The 18,066-nt window shown below is 40.7% G+C and overlaps 2 protein-coding genes across 2 annotated transcripts; both read left to right on the plus strand.

The window, feature by feature from the left end:
- Positions 1-7,513: 7,513 nt before the first annotated feature.
- Positions 7,514-9,609, plus strand: LOC135612155 (sugar transport protein 7-like). The gene is made up of 4 exons (XM_065108037.1): positions 7,514-7,853; positions 7,952-8,271; positions 8,334-8,960; positions 9,023-9,609. Exons 1-4 carry the CDS (start codon positions 7,697-7,699, stop codon positions 9,485-9,487), a joined length of 1,569 nt encoding a protein of 522 aa, XP_064964109.1. The 5' UTR covers positions 7,514-7,696; the 3' UTR covers positions 9,488-9,609.
- A 6,199-nt stretch (positions 9,610-15,808) lies between these two features.
- LOC135611664 (sugar transport protein 7-like) lies at positions 15,809-17,634 on the plus strand. The gene is made up of 4 exons (XM_065107307.1): positions 15,809-15,965; positions 16,064-16,383; positions 16,446-17,072; positions 17,141-17,634. Exons 1-4 carry the CDS (start codon positions 15,809-15,811, stop codon positions 17,603-17,605), a joined length of 1,569 nt encoding a protein of 522 aa, XP_064963379.1. The 3' UTR covers positions 17,606-17,634.
- Positions 17,635-18,066: the final 432 nt, after the last annotated feature.

Here is an 18,066-nt window from a genome sequence, read left to right on the forward strand (position 1 = left end):
TAACCCGAGATCCTACAAACTTCTCAAAGCTCATTGCCGAGATGAAGGATATATTACCTTCAGAGATAATAATAAAAGAAAAAATCATTAGTATTAAAAATATTAGTAACAAATTAAATATTTTAATTAAAAATATATTTATAGTAGATGATTTGAAAAACAACTTAATAAGCATTAGCCAACTTTGTCATAAGAGATATAATATTAAATTTGAATCTCATGATTGCATCATAAAAATTATCAAATACTGATAAATCTATGATAGCTTTAAGAAGTGATAATATTTATACTATTGATCTTATTGATTTTCACAATGCAATTTGTTTTTTGATTTTGAATGATGATGTATGACTATGGTATAGGAGACCAATATATATTAGTATGAAATTAATTTTATAAATTGGAACTTAAAAACTTGTGAGAGAAATACATAAAATTAAATTTGTTAAAGATAAAATTTGTGATGTATGCCAACTAGGAAAACATATATGAAGTAGCTTCAAACCTAAAAATTAAGTAAGTACATCTATACCATTATAATTAATTCATATAAATTTATTTAGACTAATTGATATCATAAGTCTAGGAGGTAGCAAATATGCTTTTATGATTATTAATCATTATTGTATATATACTTGGATATACTTTTTAACATATAAAAATATTTTTAAAAATAATTTATCAAATTTTATAAATAAGTTTAAAATGAAAAAGGTTTTATGATTTTCTCTATTCATACTGATCATGATAGTGAATTTAAAAATTATGATTTTTTAAGAATTTTATGATTTAAATGGGTATAATCATAATTTTTTTACTTTAATAAATCTGTAATAAAATAGAGTTGTTGAGAGAAAGAATAAGAGCTCATAAGGATCATGTTTAATGAATATAGTTTATTTAAATACTTTTGGGCTAAAGCCATTAACTCATGCTATAAACATGATTCTTATAAAACCTCATCTATCTAAGACTCTTTATGAATTATGAAATAATAAAAGACCTAACATCTTGTATTTCAAAGTTTTTGAATGTAAATATTTTATTTTAAATGATAAGAATATCTTAGAAAAATTTAATGCAAAATTCGATTAAGGCATTCTTAAATATTTCTCTTTCTCAAAAGATTATCGAGTTTTTAATAAGAGATTGAAGAATCTATTTATGTTATTTTCGATGAATCTCTCGTAACTATAAAAAATGATTTTGAATTTGATAAATTGAATATGAATAAGGATTCTTCTTAAAGCAACTTGGATACACTTACTTCTAAAAAAATATTACCTAAGGAATATAAGTATATAGATGCACATCCTTAGGAGCTAATTATTGGAAATACATCAACAGATGTTCAAACTCGTTCTTCATTAAAAAATATTTGTGCAAATATTATTTTTTATCTCAAATTATGTCTAAATATATTAATGATGCTCTTAAAGATGACTCATGGGTCTCGATAATGCATGATTAAATATCTTTTTCTATTAGTTTTCGTATGATTCTTTCTTTTTGCAAATGATTAAGAGGAGATTTATTCAAATGAATCATTATATTTTACATGACTTTTCGGTATTCTTGAGATTTATTTTGTATAAATCAAGATCTTTTACTATATGTTCTCCTATAATTTTTCTTTTTACTAATGAATAAGAAAAAGATTTATCCAAATAAATTATGAACTTTTAGTATTTATGACTTTGAGATTTATTTTGTATGACTCTTTTAAATTCATGACTTGTATTTTCTATTTTGTTGATGACAAAGGAGAAGAAGTAACTCATATTTTTTGTTGATGACAAAATAAAGAAGTAATGATTCATGCATAGATTATGTGTTGAACAAGGAGACTTATGATGTTTTTATAACTTTTTATTAGTAATGACTCATACCTAACTTTTCTTAATTTTTTTTTTAAATTTAAAACTTGATTGAATATTTAGGCTTATAATGATAATATCAACGAGATCGAATTTATCTCAACTTGAATTCAAAACTAATATTGAAAAAAATATTATTTTGAATTTAAGTTCATTATATTTGTAAGGTGACATAGATATGAGGAGTCTTGTTAAAACTTTATCATCAATTGATCTCTTGGTATCCACAACTTGAACTTATCTTCGATGACACAATATTGAGATCCTTCATGTACAATAATATTAAGTAATTTTTATTTTTACACAATTGGAACATTGAAACAAATGGGGAGAAGTAGTATTATAATACCATGACATCACTCTTTTTTTTTTTTTTTTTTGTTGATGACAAAAGGGGAGAAGTAATGATTGATATTTTTTTTATTAACAATGGGAGATAAGCATATTATTTTATTAACTAAGAGGGAGAAGTAGTGACTCATGCATGAAGAAAAAGAGTTATAATATCTTATGATTTTTTTGTTATTAATATTTGATTTATATAGATGATTAATTTATAGTTATATTTTGATTGATATTACATATTGATAATTGTTAAAATTTAAATCTTGATTGAATATTGATTTTTGGGTTGAATGATTGAATCATAATATCGACAAGATCAAATTTCTTTTAACTTAAATTCAATATATATATTTAAAAGGATATATGAATATTTGAGTTCAAATTTATCATAACATTTTAAAATAATAAATAGACATAGGAGTCTTGTTAAACTTAGTCATCAATTAATTGTCATCATAAAAAAAGGGGAGATTATTGAATCCTGAATTTTTATGATGAAACTAATTGATGAGTTTATTAGATTAAATATATTTTTGAAATAAGTGATATATAAAATATTTTGATCACAGACTTGGATCACCGAAGGGCCAATTATCGAGCTGGACAATCAGATATTGCACTGAAAAATTATTATGTCGAAAATTGGACATCAAGCCGAAGGATTGGTCAATATGTCGAAGATTGGACTTCATGTTATAAGTTAGGGCATCGTGTTAAAAGGATCGTATATTGTGCTGGAAGATTGGATGTCACGGGAAAACCGACATGCCGATAGAATGAGCAATATGCTGAAGGAAAGGACAATATGCCGAATATTTGGACGAAATGCCGAAATAATGGATAACATGTCGGAATAGCGTACAATGTGTCAAAAGCTTCATTAAAGTGTCATATGCATGGTTGATTTATCAAAGTCTTAACCAAGGTCATTATAGCTTAATTTGACTTGATAATAGGCCAAAAATATGCTAACTTGTCAAGGAAACCATTAGGTTTGAACCAAGATCGAATTGTGTCTATTATAAGACCAAATTTGTGGCCTAAATAGCTTGGGCGGTGGTACTACTAAGCCCAGGTGATAGTTGCTTGAGTTAGTCAAAAAGTACTATTTATGCTTTTTTGATATTTTTGATGATAGTATCGCCCATGCCGATGGTAGTACCAACCAAGATAGCGGTAGTACCACCTAGTTTGGCAAGAGACCACCAAAGCTCATATTTTTCGCTTTATTACAATGATAGTACTGTCCAATGTTGGTGGTAGTACACTCGTGCCTTGAAATTTCGGGGATTTAAATTTTTGGCTTCATTCTTGAAGTCATTTGGGACATATAAATACCTTACTCAAGCATGTCATGGTTGATGGAGCATCTATTCTTGAGAAAAAAAGTATTGTAAACTCTCATTTTTAGTATAATTTGAGTTTTCTTCTGTTAAGTTAGTTATAATTCGAAGTTATAAAAAGTGAGAGGTCTTGTGTAAAAAGAGAGTGTGAAAGTTCTCTTTAGCCTAAAAATGAGAAAGTTGTAACAAGGGTAGTTGATCTTTGCCCATTAGAAAGAAGATCAATAGTGAAAGCCGATGGCCTCGAGGAAAGAGGAATTGAGAGTGAATATAGATCGGGAAGACTAAACTATTATAAATCGGCTTGCCTCTCTTTATTTGCCCTTTACTTATGACTTAATTTTATTCTTTTTACTTGCAATTTTAACTTAATTAATTGAGTTTTTGAAATGTGTTGATTTATTGATCAAAATTTAAAATTAATTAAAAATATTATTGCACTAATTTATCCCCCCTCTTAATGCCACCCTCAAGTTTGGACTATGTCGAGTTAACTCATATGTTAATGATGATTTTTCTTAATATTTTGACACTATAAGAAGAGCTTGATGTCGCAAGAATGCCTACCCGTCAATCCTCTTAACCAAAGCTCCAATGAGGAGGCTCTGCCTCCAACCCACAACATTTTTACTCAAGGTGGATAGCTTTCATCCTTCCCTCACATAGACATATCCACTTTGACGCAAACACAAGCATAGTACTAACGTTTGTTTAATTACTCAGGCCTTTTGCCTCTGAGGACGACCTCAAGCTACTTGTTCTTACCAAGGCATTTTTGAACCTCATCTAGTATGTGCAAACGCTAACCGATATGATACAGGCTATCACATCGTTCCTACCTCAGTTAGTCTGATAAGTAACGCTACCGTCCCAATCGCTAACAATACCTCAACCGCCATTGGCTCTGATGCCCATCGAGATTCCCTCGTTCGATGCGGTGCCATTATCTCAGGATTACAAAAGCCTTATGAAACCATCAGTCGAGGGAGTGCATCACTCCCTAATGTAGTGCACCATCGCACCATTGCCCTGCTATGCTGAAATTCAAGACCCAATTAGTGGATTCGATAGATGACTCTTTGAGAGTCTAGTTATAACAAATGGACCAATGCCTAAAAGAGATATAACAAGAGTTCCAACAATCCTGAGGGGAAAGGTTGGATGACCCCACCTCAAGCTAGTTCTATTCACCCAGAACATCTAGGAAGAGCCAATCATGACGAACTTTCATCTCCCATCACTAGAAGCCTTTGTTAGTAGTATTGACCCGATAGAGCACACTATCGTCTGCTGTGCTTAGATATTGTTGTATGACACCTTGGACACCCTATTGTGTCGACAATGTTAAAATACTCAGTATAAGAATGGCACACTCACTTGAAGCTCCTTTCAGTCGCCTCCTGTTGGGAAATATAGGATGATATAGGAATGATATAAAAACGTCGTGCGACGAACGATATAGGAATGATATAGGAACAACATGGCATCACATATGTAGTGAAAAATAGAAAATAAAAACTAGTTTCTTAAAAGAACAATATAAGAACGACGTGTGACGATTGAGAGCGAAAAACTCAACAAATCAAAACTACATAATATTCATGATATATTCTCACTTAGGGGAGATCGTATATTTTCATAAAATGCAGATCCAAGTCCTTGGATGAAGGAGGTTAGATGTCCTTTCTAGCGGTGATCCACATGATAGATGATGCACCTCCCTTTGTAGTGTAAGTCCTCGTAGCTTTCGCGCACCATCTCGTAGTAGTGAACAAAAAAGGGTCGACCCTTTCTTTATTGTCCTCACACGCCACCAAGGGGTTGTCGGTTGAGGAGGAGAGGGAGGGAGGAAAATAATATTAGGATCAAGAATAACACTAAGAGGGGGGGTGAATTAGTGTAGCGGAAAAATTATGTCGGTTTGAAAATCTTCGTACGATAAAAATTGATTTCGACAAAAACTGTTTGTTTGACTCGTATAAGTACTTGTACAAAATGCTAGAGAGAGGACGTCAAGGTAATTACGGGTTATCTCCTCCAAGATGTGGTATAAAAGGTAATCCTTGGCGCTTTGTCGGGAGGCTCTTTTCCTGAAAAAATGAATACTCACTAAGTCCTCAATAACTGACTTGAACGTTAGAGGGATCGAGTCAAAAAATCTCTCCCGATATCAATCTTAGTATAAGCGATGTCTCGTGAGCTCGATGCCCCCACCTCAGAGCCACTTTAGAGTCATCTTGGTGCCACTTCGGATACTTTTATATCTTTAGGTTTAGACCATATCAGGGAGGTAGGATGATAATTTTCCTCCGGAGAGATTATGATACAGAGATGGTAAAACTGTTTGCATACTTAAAAGAGTGCATGAAGCAATATGTTTGCTCATGTCACAATCCTTGAATGCATTGGAGGTATACGTTTGCTGAACCTGGTTATGGTGATGGCATACTGTTGATGCTATTTATTTGCAAGTGTAAGGGTCATGCTTCATGAAAGTGTTAAACAAAACCAAATATTGACTAGTAGTAGAAATAATGAATGATCAGATTTGCTGCAATACTCTCATCAGTCTCACATAAAAAATTATTTAATTAATATATTTTATCATTGACTTATCAATCAAGTATTTTGAGTCAATGATTGGGACAACAAATCCATGGATCAATTATTCTATCTGGTCATATTACAACAAACGGTTTTAATGTTGTTGGTATAGAAGATTAGGTTGGTTTTGATATTAATAAGTATAAATTTATATTTTAATTTCTAAATAATTATTAATTACAAATAGGCTACTATCAAGTTGGTTCTTACATTTTGATCCCTTGAGGATTTATAATTACATATAAGTCCTGTGGATTAAGAGATGTAAAATTTTTTTACCTTAAGACCTAAGAAAAAATATTATTTTATATTTTTAATTTTTTAAAAAAATGTTAATTATAAATAGATCCTAGTTGGTATAAATATTAAGTTTCCTTAATATATTAAATTTATTACACCAATGGTCAATCCACATCATAGATTAACAAAACCTGAACCTTTAGATCATACTGATGTGAGAGCCAACCACCCCCTCTTGACTCCTCTTCACCCCCAATTGCTTGACTTCAAACCAAACTTGGATCACAAACCAATCGACTTGGAACTCAGGGAGAGGAAGGAGAAATAATACTCGAGTCATTGACCAAGCTTCCGGTGTGCACTCACCGAGCTCGTCTCTCCACATGCTGTGGCCGCTGCCGGCCATGAGTTCTCCATTCATTAACGTGGCCTTGTTTTATCCAAGCAGCCACTCCGAGCAGATGCGAGCAGTTCTTGCAGTAGTAATCGGTCATCAAATGCAGAATATTGACGTAGCTCAGTGATTTGACTCACACGGTTGGACGCAGGGAAAACACTCGGCAAAGTTGGCATCAGAGAGGAACAGATCAGGAATTTTCGATCTGAATGCTCTTTTGGCCTTGGAAGAATTATAGCCTTTGTTCCAGTTCAAACCTTTAATTCCTTAGTAGAGAGAGAAGGATTATTACAGGGATGATCAGTGCTCGAAACAAAAGCAAGAGATGCTTTGTTTGGTCAAATCATGCGAGTATTATCTTATCTTGACACACTTTCTAATTTCCAAGAGATACAACATTGATGATGCTTTCCCCATTAGCAAGTCTCAATGATGAACTAGAGGATCGTGATCTTGATATGATCTCTCAGATCTCATCTGCCCAAAACTACACAAAGAAAGAACGGAGGTAACCAAGACGACGGTGAAGAAGCATGGAAAGTGGTGGAAGTCAAAGAAGTGCACAACAAATCTCGTATTCTGTGAACGACTCGAAATTGCCGCTGGATAATCTTCTCATATGTTCTGTCAAGGAAATATTGTTGCGAATCGCTTGGCTTCCTTCGCTCTGGCCAGCGTATCTTATTGCTTTGGAGGGACAGTTGACCTTCCAATATTAATGTTTCGGTTAAAGCGAACGGTTGTATTCGGTTTCGTTATACTAAATTTAAGTCTTTTATCTTAGAAGGCAAAGAGTGCACAACAAAGAAGACACCCTTCGTGAGTATACGGCCCTCTCTCGGTGGAGAACTGCAAGAAAGTTTAGGAGGTTGAGAGAGAGAGAGAGAGAGATGGCGGGGGGTGGGGTGATGGTACATGGTGGGTCGGCGGGGGTGTCGAAGGAGAGGGCGAAGGATTACAAGGGAAGGGTGACGCCGTTCGTGGTCATGGCTTGCTTGGTCGCCGCCGTCGGGGGATCCATCTTCGGATACGATATCGGCATCTCAGGTACGCCCTTGTATCACCATGGCTATCATCACCATCATATCGATTCGCGGAGGGATTTGGTCGAGCTTCGATCTTGCTTTGTGCTTGCACCACCACAGGAGGTGTTACAAGCATGGACCCTTTCCTCGAGAAGTTCTTCCCTGTGGTGTACCGGAAGAAGAACTTGCAATCCCAGAACAACTACTGCAAGTACGACAACCAGGGTCTCGCGGCCTTCACCTCCTCACTCTACCTTGCCGGCCTCGTTGCTTCCATCGTCGCCTCCCCAGTGACCAGAAAGTACGGCCGCCGAGCTAGCATCGTTTGTGGTGGAGCAAGCTTTCTCGTCGGAGCCACCCTCAACGCTGCCGCCGTCAACCTGGCAATGCTGCTTCTGGGCCGTATCATGCTTGGTGTTGGTATTGGCTTCGGGAATCAGGTACTTGGATCAACCTTTGCTGCTGGATTTCTCAGGCTAATCACCTCCTCTGTTCTCCTCAGGCTGTTCCTCTCTACCTCTCGGAGATGGCTCCCGCGCACCTCCGCGGCGCACTGAACATGATGTTCCAGCTTGCGACGACGCTGGGCATCTTCTCAGCGAACATGATCAATTACGGCACCGAGAAGATCAAACCGTGGGGATGGCGCCTCTCCCTGGGGCTGGCGGCGGCGCCCGCGCTTCTGATGACCATCGGGGGCCTCCTCCTCCCGGAGACCCCGAACAGCCTCATCGAGCAAGGGCGGGCCGAGAAAGGCCGCCGCGTCCTGGAGAAGATCCGTGGCACCAGCGACGTGGACGCCGAGTTCCAGGACATGATCGAAGCTAGCGAGGTCGCGAACGCCGTCGAACACCCCTTCAGGAACATACTAGAGCGGCGGAACCGGCCTCAGCTTCTCATGGCCATCTTCATGCCGACGTTCCAGATACTCACCGGCATCAACTCGATACTCTTCTACGCGCCGGTGCTGTTCCAGAGCATGGGCTTCGGGGGCAACGCCTCTCTCTACTCGTCCGTCCTGACAGGGGCTGTGCTGGCCTCGTCCACGCTCGTCTCCATCGCCACGGTCGATAGGTGGGGGAGGAGAGCTCTGCTCATCGGCGGCGGCGTACAGATGATCATATGCCAGGTAAATCTCAATCGCTTGACCTGAAAGAATCAGTCTCGATATTGACCTTCCGCACCAACCAGGTCATTGTGGCCATCATACTGGGGCTCAAGTTCGGCGACGACAAGAAGCTCTCCAAGGAGTTCTCCATCATCGTGGTGGCCGTCATCTGCCTCTTCGTGGCCGCCTTCGGGTGGTCGTGGGGGCCGCTAGGTTGGACTGTCCCCAGCGAGATATTCCCGCTGGAGACGAGGTCGGCCGGGCAGAGCATCACCGTCTCCGTGAACCTCTTCTTCACCTTCGCCATCGCGCAGTCCTTCCTCAGCCTCCTCTGTTCCTTCAAATTCGGAATCTTCCTCTTCTTCGCAGGCTGGATCACCATCATGACCATCTTCGTCTACGTCCTCCTCCCGGAGACCAAAGGGGTGCCCATCGAAGAGATGGTACTCCTCTGGAGCAAGCACTGGTTCTGGAGAAGAGTCATGCCACCGATCGGAGTGGAAGAGGGTGGCGCAGCGAAGGCAGAGTCGCCTGACTTGGGAGCTTGACGAAAGAGTGTTGTGTGAATGGATTACTATAATGAGCGATTAGCATAAGATCTTTATCATTAATTATGTATTCGTGAATCGTGACACAAATTAATCATCAAGGAAGCCCACTTAAAGCCCAACTAAGAATGCGCAGACGCATATATAAAGCATTAGGTGATTTGTTCGATGGTAAGTTCCGGAGCCCATTTAAGGCCCAAATAAATCCTCACTGTTCCTGTCACTCCGACGAAGGCCATGCCAGGCCGTTGTGGTCGTCTCCTCCTCGATGTCGGTACGCATTTGATCGAAACCCTAACTCCTTCTTTGGCTCGGGGTCAACCTCCAGACCGTCGGCATCCCTGGTCTCCGCACCAAGCCCTGTCATTTGACCTATCTCTTGGACGTTCCCTCTTGCTCGATTTGGCTTTGTTGTGCTACTTTGTGCTGTTGATGTTGCCATCGTCGTCGTTGATGGCGTGGTTGCTGCTGGGGTGTCAAGGTACTGCGGCTGGTGTATCGGCACAGGCTGTCTCAGCTGAGGGAGGAGAGGGATATGAAGCCCCAAACCTTCGCCCGCCTCGTTTCTGCTTTGCTGTATGAGAAAAGGTATGACCTTTGAGTCATCTTCTCATCTTACTGAGTTTATCAGAGAGTTGGGATAATGTTGCAGTGCAGGCTTCCTCTTGCTTTTTCATTTTAGCTCTTGGAATTCTCAAACCCCAACCTGATGTACTAACGAATGGAGAACATAAAAGATTCATGTGAGTTGGTCCACCAATCTTATTAACAGTGCCAAAAAGGATGAATTTTGTATTCTTTATATTCTTTACTAGTGACACTAGATTATCTTCTGTGAAGGTGGTAGTCACTGTTAGCAACTTATGAGGAAGCATGACTAGTAATACAACCTACAAACAGATTAGTTGAGTGGTTTCAGATTGGTCACTGGCAGCAACTTATGATGAAGCATAACTGGTAGTCAGATGATTTTGCTATCACAGTTGTTTTGACAATGATTTGACTTTTTTATTTTATTTTATTTTTTAAGCAATAATAGTTTTGCTAAGAGAACTAAGGCATTAACACTTGCATCTCAGATGTTTCGACGAAGAAAGTAATATTGTAAACAGGAAGGAACATATGCAATTAAATTTTATGATGAATCTGAATTGTTAAAATATTTACTTACGATCATTTTTGAAAAAGCTTTAAACATATCCAAATTATATAGTTTTTGACACCCAGGGCATTTTTATCAATTACTTGATCCTTTCTTATCTCTTTTATTGTTATCTTCCTTAATTTCTTGTATTTTTAGTTAGCAATAGGAGACTTGATAAACTGCTTGTATTGTGCCAAGTATGTATCTTTTCCGATTGTTTGTTTTTGCTATTTGGAAGGTTTTGGAAAAATGGATACCTTGAAACTAGAAATCTTGCTATGATGGAGAATCTGGAAACTTAAAATTCAACCACACCCTTCACCTTTTTGTGTTGTATTATTTTGTCATGTTTACAACTTCTCAATGACATTCCATTTTCTTGTTTGTATTATTTTCCTTTGTTGGTGCTGGATCTATCTCTGGAATACTTGCTGAGATGGCTCCTTTTAAGTTAGCAAGCCATAACAAAGGCAACAATGACTAAGAAGTTGCAATAGATGTGTTTTGTTGAATGAGGAATTCTTATAAGGTCTATCAGTGCTCCAACTTAATTTGTTTGGGTATACACTCTGAAATTTCACTTTTTGAAGGATCTCTGTATAGAGATTAATTAACAGGTTAAACATGTTAATACAGAAGCAATCAGATTTGTTGACAGGTTAAACATGTCTCTACACTCTACAAGTCTGTCTACGAGTTGCTTAAAACCGTTAGTTCTATATTCTTCATTGCCAAAGCTTATCATGTAAGTGATGGCTCTAAGGAACTCAATACTCATATTTGGCAAAATTAGATTAATCATGATTAATAAAGCAATGAGACCAAGAAAGATCTTGATTGAGTAGTAAGATTCCTGATTCAATATTGAACATCATGACTTACAGGAAAGAGAAGAATAACATGATCAAAGAAGAGAATAGAGGATTTCTACATACAATATCACAATATCATCATCTAAAATTGAACGCAAGGTTTTCTGGTCAGACTGATCCCGACCTGTCCATACTCTGTTTCCCGCTAGATGGGTCTCCTTCATCAGGAGCAATCAATCCTTCAGACATTCAGATGATATAATAATCACCATGACAAGGTCTTTATAGATCCTCCTAAGCTAAATCCTTTCATACATAGATTATAACACTAGAACTCTCTTGAGATCAATTATTGGTCTTCGTTTTCGTTTTTTTACTCATTTGATGTTGCCTAGAAGGATTTCTTATGAAACTGACAGCAGGCTGCATTTGTAGCAAACAAGTTTTGATAGTTCCTCATTCTCAGAGTGGTCATTATCTGTCCACTAAAGGAGCTAATAATGATATTTCTATATGTACTTTTCAGGATACCAACTGAGGCACAGGAAAGAACCTTAAATGGAAGAATGGATCAAGTTTGAGGCACCTGAAGAAATGCTAGGGAGTTTAAATTATCTTCCTTTCTCTGGATCACAAACCAATCGACTTGGAACTCAGGGAGAGGAAGGAGAAATAATACTCGAGTCATTGACCAAGCTTCCGGTGTGCACTCCCCGAGCTCGTCTCTCCACATGCTGTGGCCGCTGCCGGCCATGAGTTCTCCATTCATTAACGTGGCCTTGTTTTATCCAAGCAGCCACTCCGAGCAGATGCGAGCAGTTCTTGCAGAAGTAATCAGTCATCAAATGCAGAATATTGACGTAGCTCAATGTTTTGACTCACACGGTTGGACGCAGGGAAAACACTCGGCAAAGTTGGCATCAGAAAGGAACAGATCAGGAATTGTCGATCTGAATGCTCTTTTGGCCTTGGAAGAATTATAGCCTGTGTTCCTTTTGCGCTCGAGGAATTGTCAAAAGAGAAGGCAAGAGATACCAGGTGTTCCAGTTCAAACCTTTAATTCCTTAGTAGAGAGAGAAGGATTATTACAGGGATGATCAGTGCTCAAAACAAAAGCAAGAGATGCTTTGTTTGGTCAAACAATGCGAGTATTATCTTATCTTGACACACTTTCTAATTTCCAAGAGATACAACATTGATGATGCTTTCCCCATTAGCAAGTCTCAATGATGAACTAGAGGATCGTGATCTTGATATGATCTCTCAGATCTCATCTGCCTAAAACTAACAGAAAGAACGGAGGTAACCAAGACGACGGTGAAGAATGGAAAGTGGTGGATGTCAAAGAAGTGCACAACAAATCTTGTGAACGACTCGAAATTGCCGCTGGATATGAGAATGGATAAGCTTCTCATATGTTTGTTAGGATTTTTTTTTTGAATTTTTAAATAATATTTACTGAGTCTGTTTAGTTCAATTGTTTAAGAGTCCAAGTCCGTCCGGTGTACTCTAGGTGGAATTCTATAAATAGTGATCTAACCCTTTCTTTTGAAAATCAATTAATTAATTACTGAAATATTATTCCACTCTGTGGTCAAACTCTAGGAGGTCGATCCCCTCCTATCAATTGGTATCAAAGCGATGATAAGACTTTAGGATCTTATCAATTGGTATCCCCTCGGGTCGCAGCCGCAGCCGTCAGTTGCGGCAGCCCCTCATTGCAATCGTTGCAGAAATAGAGTTTCTTTTGTTGCTGCAACCCCGTCGATCCCTGTCGCGACCCTCGCTGCCTCCTCCACCGTCGCCGCTGCACTCTGGCCAGCGACCACCACTACTGCCAGCCACCACAGCCTTCTCCTCAACCGCTCGTGATCCTTCCGGCCAACCCCATCTGTGGTGCGACAAAAACAGAGCACACAGTAACCACCGCCACACGCAGCAACAAAAAATAATGGCACCCTCTGCTGCTACTGCCGCAGCCGCCAATTGTAACCACCGCTGTCGCTGCTCCTAGCTAACGACCAACCCTTGATTCTACAGCAGTCGCCCTCTAACAGCGCACGCAGCAACCGTAGCAAGTACGCTGCCCTGCCTCAACTTCAGCAGCATACGCACCACTGATTCCTCTTTTCAACCTCGGCCGCTATAATGCCGCCTCCCCCTTGCTTACCATCTTCTACCACAACCGTAGGTTGCCATCACCGCGGCCTCAACCCCGCTGCCCGACGATCGCCCCTTGGGTCGCAACAGCGGTAGCCATATCGACGCAGTCGCCTTCCACCCCAGCGCTCTCACCCCACGCAGCAACAGAAACAGGGCAGCAACTCTTCCTCCAACATTGCGACCGCAACACTATCCTCGACTTCCACCTCCTCGGCAATATCGCATCGACAATGCTGATGCCCTTGACCGACATCAAAAACAGGAGTTGAGATTACAAATTTGCAGTCATACGTAATGACTACTGATAACTCAGTGAAAGCACTAATGGAAGCATTAGAAACCAGAATTGAGAATCGTCTACAAGAAACCCTTCATGATTTCAAAAAGAGCCTACTGGAGAGCCTCAACAAATTTCAACAAGATGGGGGCTCAAGTTCTACGTTGCACAGATCTGAAAATACAGGAAAAGGGCCCCAAGATTGTGACACAAACTACTCACATATGAAGGTGGAATTTCCGAGATGGAAAGATGGAGATCCGACCAGTTGGATCTCTAGGGCAGAAAATTTTTTCCGTTTTCACAGAACCCAAGAAGAATCCAAGGTAGAAGAAGTGGCCTCAATCCAGTTCAATGGAGATGCAATCCAGTGGTACGATTAGTATGAAACTTTCTACGGAGTTCCTTTGTGGGAGCAGTTCAAAAGAGGGCTTCTTGTTCGCTTTGGCCCATCCGAATATGAGAATGTTGATTGCCAGCTCGCCAAAATTCGTTAAACTTCTACAGTGTTAGAATATCAGAGTAGGTTTGAAATATTATCAAATCAAATTAGAGATTTGTTGGACCAACAACTTCTGGATACATTTATTGAAGGGCTTATTCTAGAGATCCGGTGTAAAGTTAAGGCTCGTCAACCCCGTACTATGATAGTTGCGATCTCATTTGCACATCTACATGAAAAAAAAAAATTAGCAAGGAAAGATCAGCAAAGAATTTGTACTATGATGAAAAATGGAATATGGAGCACCGATGTAAACAAGGGCAATTTCTGATGATTGAACCAATTGGAGAGGAGCTAAAAGCTAAGAATGTGGACTCCGATCATGAAGGTATAAATTCTAATGAAGTTGTTGAACCTACCATACATACAATGCATACACTAGCCGACTATTTTTACTTGCAAACTATAGAAGTTGACGGAACTCTGGACTATTAGTTTTGATTGATACTAGTAGCACTAATAATTTTATGGACAGTGAGACTATTGACCGATTGACTCACCACATTGAAGAGTATGATAGATTCGAAGTAAAGATTATTGATGGATGGATTTTCACTTGTGATAGCAAAGGTTCAAAGATGAAATTAATTATACAGGGCCAGAAGTTTCTTGCAACGATTACTATACTGAAAGATAGACTTATTGCTTACACTATCAAAAAGTGGATACCATACTTACTTGATCAACGAGTTATGATGCGTTGTAAATAGTCTATGACTAAAGTACTAAAAAAGAAGCTCCCCGAGATTGATGCTGCTCACCCTTGAGGACAAGGCTGATTTGAAGAGGGAGGAACTGTTAAGAGTCCAAGTCCCGATGGACTCTAGGTGGAACTCTATAAATAGTGATTTAACCATTTCTTTTGAGAATAAATCAGTTAATCAATTAAATATTATTTCACTTTATGGCCAAACCCTAGAAGGGTGATCCCCTCGAAGTGATCAAGGAGGGTCGATCCTCTCGAAGCGATCAAGGAGGGTTGATCCCCCCTCGAAGCGATCAAGGAGGTCGATCCCCTCGAAACGATCATTATCATTCTCTTTTCTCTCATTTCATTCGGAATAAGACCTTAGGGTCTTATCAATCGGTATTAGAGCAACGATAAGAATTTAAGATCTTATCAATTAGTATCAAAGCTTACGATAAGACTTTAAGGTCTTATAAAAAATATTGTTGCGAATCGCTTGGCTTCCTTCGCTCTAGCCAGCGAATCTTATTGCTTTGGAGGGACAGTTGACTTCCAATATTAATGTTTCGGTTAAAGCGAACGGTTGTATTCGTTTTCGTTATCCTTCATTCAAGTCTTTATAAGGAAAAGAGTGCACAACAAAAAAGACACCCTTCGTAGCTGTAAGGCCCTCTGTCGGTGGAGAACTGCAAGAAATTTGAAGAGGTAGCGGGAGGGAGAGAGAGAGAGAGAGTGATGGCGGGGGGTGGGGTGATGGTACACGGTGGGTCGGCGGGGGTGTCGAAGGAGAGGGCGAAGGATTACAAGGGAAGGGTGACGCCGTTCGTGGTCATGGCTTGCTTGGTAGCCGCCGTCGGGGGATCCATCTTCGGATACGATATCGGCATCTCAGGTACGCCCTTGTATCACCATGGCTATCATCACCATCATATCGATTCGCGGAGGGATTTGGTCGAGCTTCGATCTTGCTTTGTGCTTGCACCACCACAGGAGGTGTTACAAGCATGGACCCTTTCCTCGAGAAGTTCTTCCCTGTGGTGTACCGGAAGAAGAACTTGCAATCCCAGAACAACTACTGCAAGTACGACAACCAGGGTCTCGCGGCCTTCACCTCCTCACTCTACCTTGCCGGCCTCGTTGCTTCCATCGTCGCCTCCCCAGTGACCAGAAAGTACGGCCGCCGAGCTAGCATCGTTTGTGGTGGAGTAAGCTTTCTCGTCGGAGCCGCCCTCAACGCTGCCGCCGTCAACTTGGCAATGCTGCTTCTGGGCCGTATCATGCTTGGTGTTGGTATTGGCTTCGGGAATCAGGTACTTGGATCAACCTTTGCTGCTGGATTTCTCAGGCTAATCACCTCCTCTGTTCTCCTCAGGCTGTCCCTCTCTACCTCTCGGAGATGGCTCCCGCGCACCTCCGCGGCGCACTGAACATGATGTTCCAGCTTGCGACGACGCTGGGCATCTTCTCAGCGAACATGATCAATTACGGCACCGAGAAGATCAAACCGTGGGGATGGCGCCTCTCCCTGGGGCTGGCGGCGGCGCCCGCGCTTCTGATGACCATCGGGGGCCTCCTCCTCCCGGAGACCCCGAATAGCCTCATCGAGCAAGGGCGGGCCGAGAAAGGCCGCCGCGTCCTGGAGAAGATCCGTGGCACCAGCGACGTGGACGCCGAACTCCAGGACATGATCGAAGCTAGCGAGGTCGCGAACGCCGTCGAACACCCCTTCAGGAACATACTAGAGCGGCGGAACCGGCCTCAGCTTGTCATGGCCATCTTCATGCCGACGTTCCAGATACTCACCGGCATCAACTCGATACTATTCTACGCGCCGGTGCTGTTCCAGAGCATGGGCTTCGGGGGCAATGCCTCTCTCTACTCGTCCGTCATGACAGGGGCTGTACTGGCCTCGTCCACGCTCGTCTCCATCGCCACGGTCGATAGGTGGGGGAGGAGAGCTCTGCTCATCGGCGGCGGCGTACAGATGATCATATGCCAGGTAAATCTCAATCGCTTGACCTGAAAGAATCAGTCTCGACATTGACAAGCTTCTTCCGCACCAACAAGGTCATTGTGGCCATCATACTGGGGCTCAAGTTCGGCGATGACAAGAAGCTCTCCAATGAGTTCTCCATCATCGTGGTGGTCGTCATTTGCCTCTTCGTGGCCGCCTTCGGGTGGTCGTGGGGGCCGCTCGGGTGGACTGTCCCCAGCGAGATATTCCCGCTGGAGACGAGGTCGGCCGGGCAGAGCATCACCGTCTCCGTGAACCTCTTCTTCACCTTCGCCATCGCGCAGTCCTTCCTCACCCTCCTCTGTTCCTTCAAATTCGGAATCTTCCTCTTCTTCGCGAGCTGGATCACCATCATGACCATCTTCGTCTACGTCCTCCTCCCGGAGACCAAAGGGGTGCCCATCGAGGAGATGGTACTCCTCTGGAGGAAGCACTGGTTCTGGAGAAGAGTCATGCCACCGATCGCAGTGGAAGAGGGTGGCGCAGCGAAGGCAGAGTCGCCTGACATGGGAGCTTGACGAAAGAGTGTTGTGCGGATAGACTTGTATGTTGGGATCAAATTTTTAACGTGAAAAATCAAATGTCAGAAAAATGATGGGATCGTAGTCCACCGCAAACATCCACTATCAATAGTAATGATAACAAGTTTATAATAAATCTTCTCAAGAATAACCAGAGGATCACTAATAATATCAAGAACATAGATCTTGACTCAAGAATAGCATATCATCATCACATCACATAAGATGAATCTAGTCAAAAGAGAATTCTAGATCTAAAAAAAGTGAATATAGTAAAAAAGTACCTCAGAGAAGGTAAATCATAGATCAACACCCTTAGGATTATAAAAAATTCTTCATATAAAATTTGGATCAAAACTGACGACGATTGGCGTCAAGCAAAAACTCAAGATCCTAATTGTTCTCTTCTTTTCTCTCTGTCTTTTCTCTTACCGTGCGCCGCTATAATTTTCTCTCTC

Source organism: Musa acuminata, chromosome BXJ2-5 (assembly GCF_036884655.1).
Source record: "Musa acuminata AAA Group cultivar baxijiao chromosome BXJ2-5, Cavendish_Baxijiao_AAA, whole genome shotgun sequence".
NCBI lineage: Eukaryota > Viridiplantae > Streptophyta > Magnoliopsida > Zingiberales > Musaceae > Musa > Musa acuminata.

Coding starts and splice junctions, on each gene's coding strand:
- LOC135612155 (XM_065108037.1), top strand. CDS start 7,697: ATGGCGGGGGGTGGGGTGATGGTACATGGTGGGTCGGCGGGGGTGTCG. Junction 7,854..7,951: donor ATACGATATCGGCATCTCAG/GTACGCCCTTGT, acceptor GCACCACCACAG/GAGGTGTTACAAGCATGGAC. Junction 8,272..8,333: donor GTATTGGCTTCGGGAATCAG/GTACTTGGATCA, acceptor TGTTCTCCTCAG/GCTGTTCCTCTCTACCTCTC.
- LOC135611664 (XM_065107307.1), top strand. CDS start 15,809: ATGGCGGGGGGTGGGGTGATGGTACACGGTGGGTCGGCGGGGGTGTCG. Junction 15,966..16,063: donor ATACGATATCGGCATCTCAG/GTACGCCCTTGT, acceptor GCACCACCACAG/GAGGTGTTACAAGCATGGAC. Junction 17,073..17,140: donor TACAGATGATCATATGCCAG/GTAAATCTCAAT, acceptor CGCACCAACAAG/GTCATTGTGGCCATCATACT.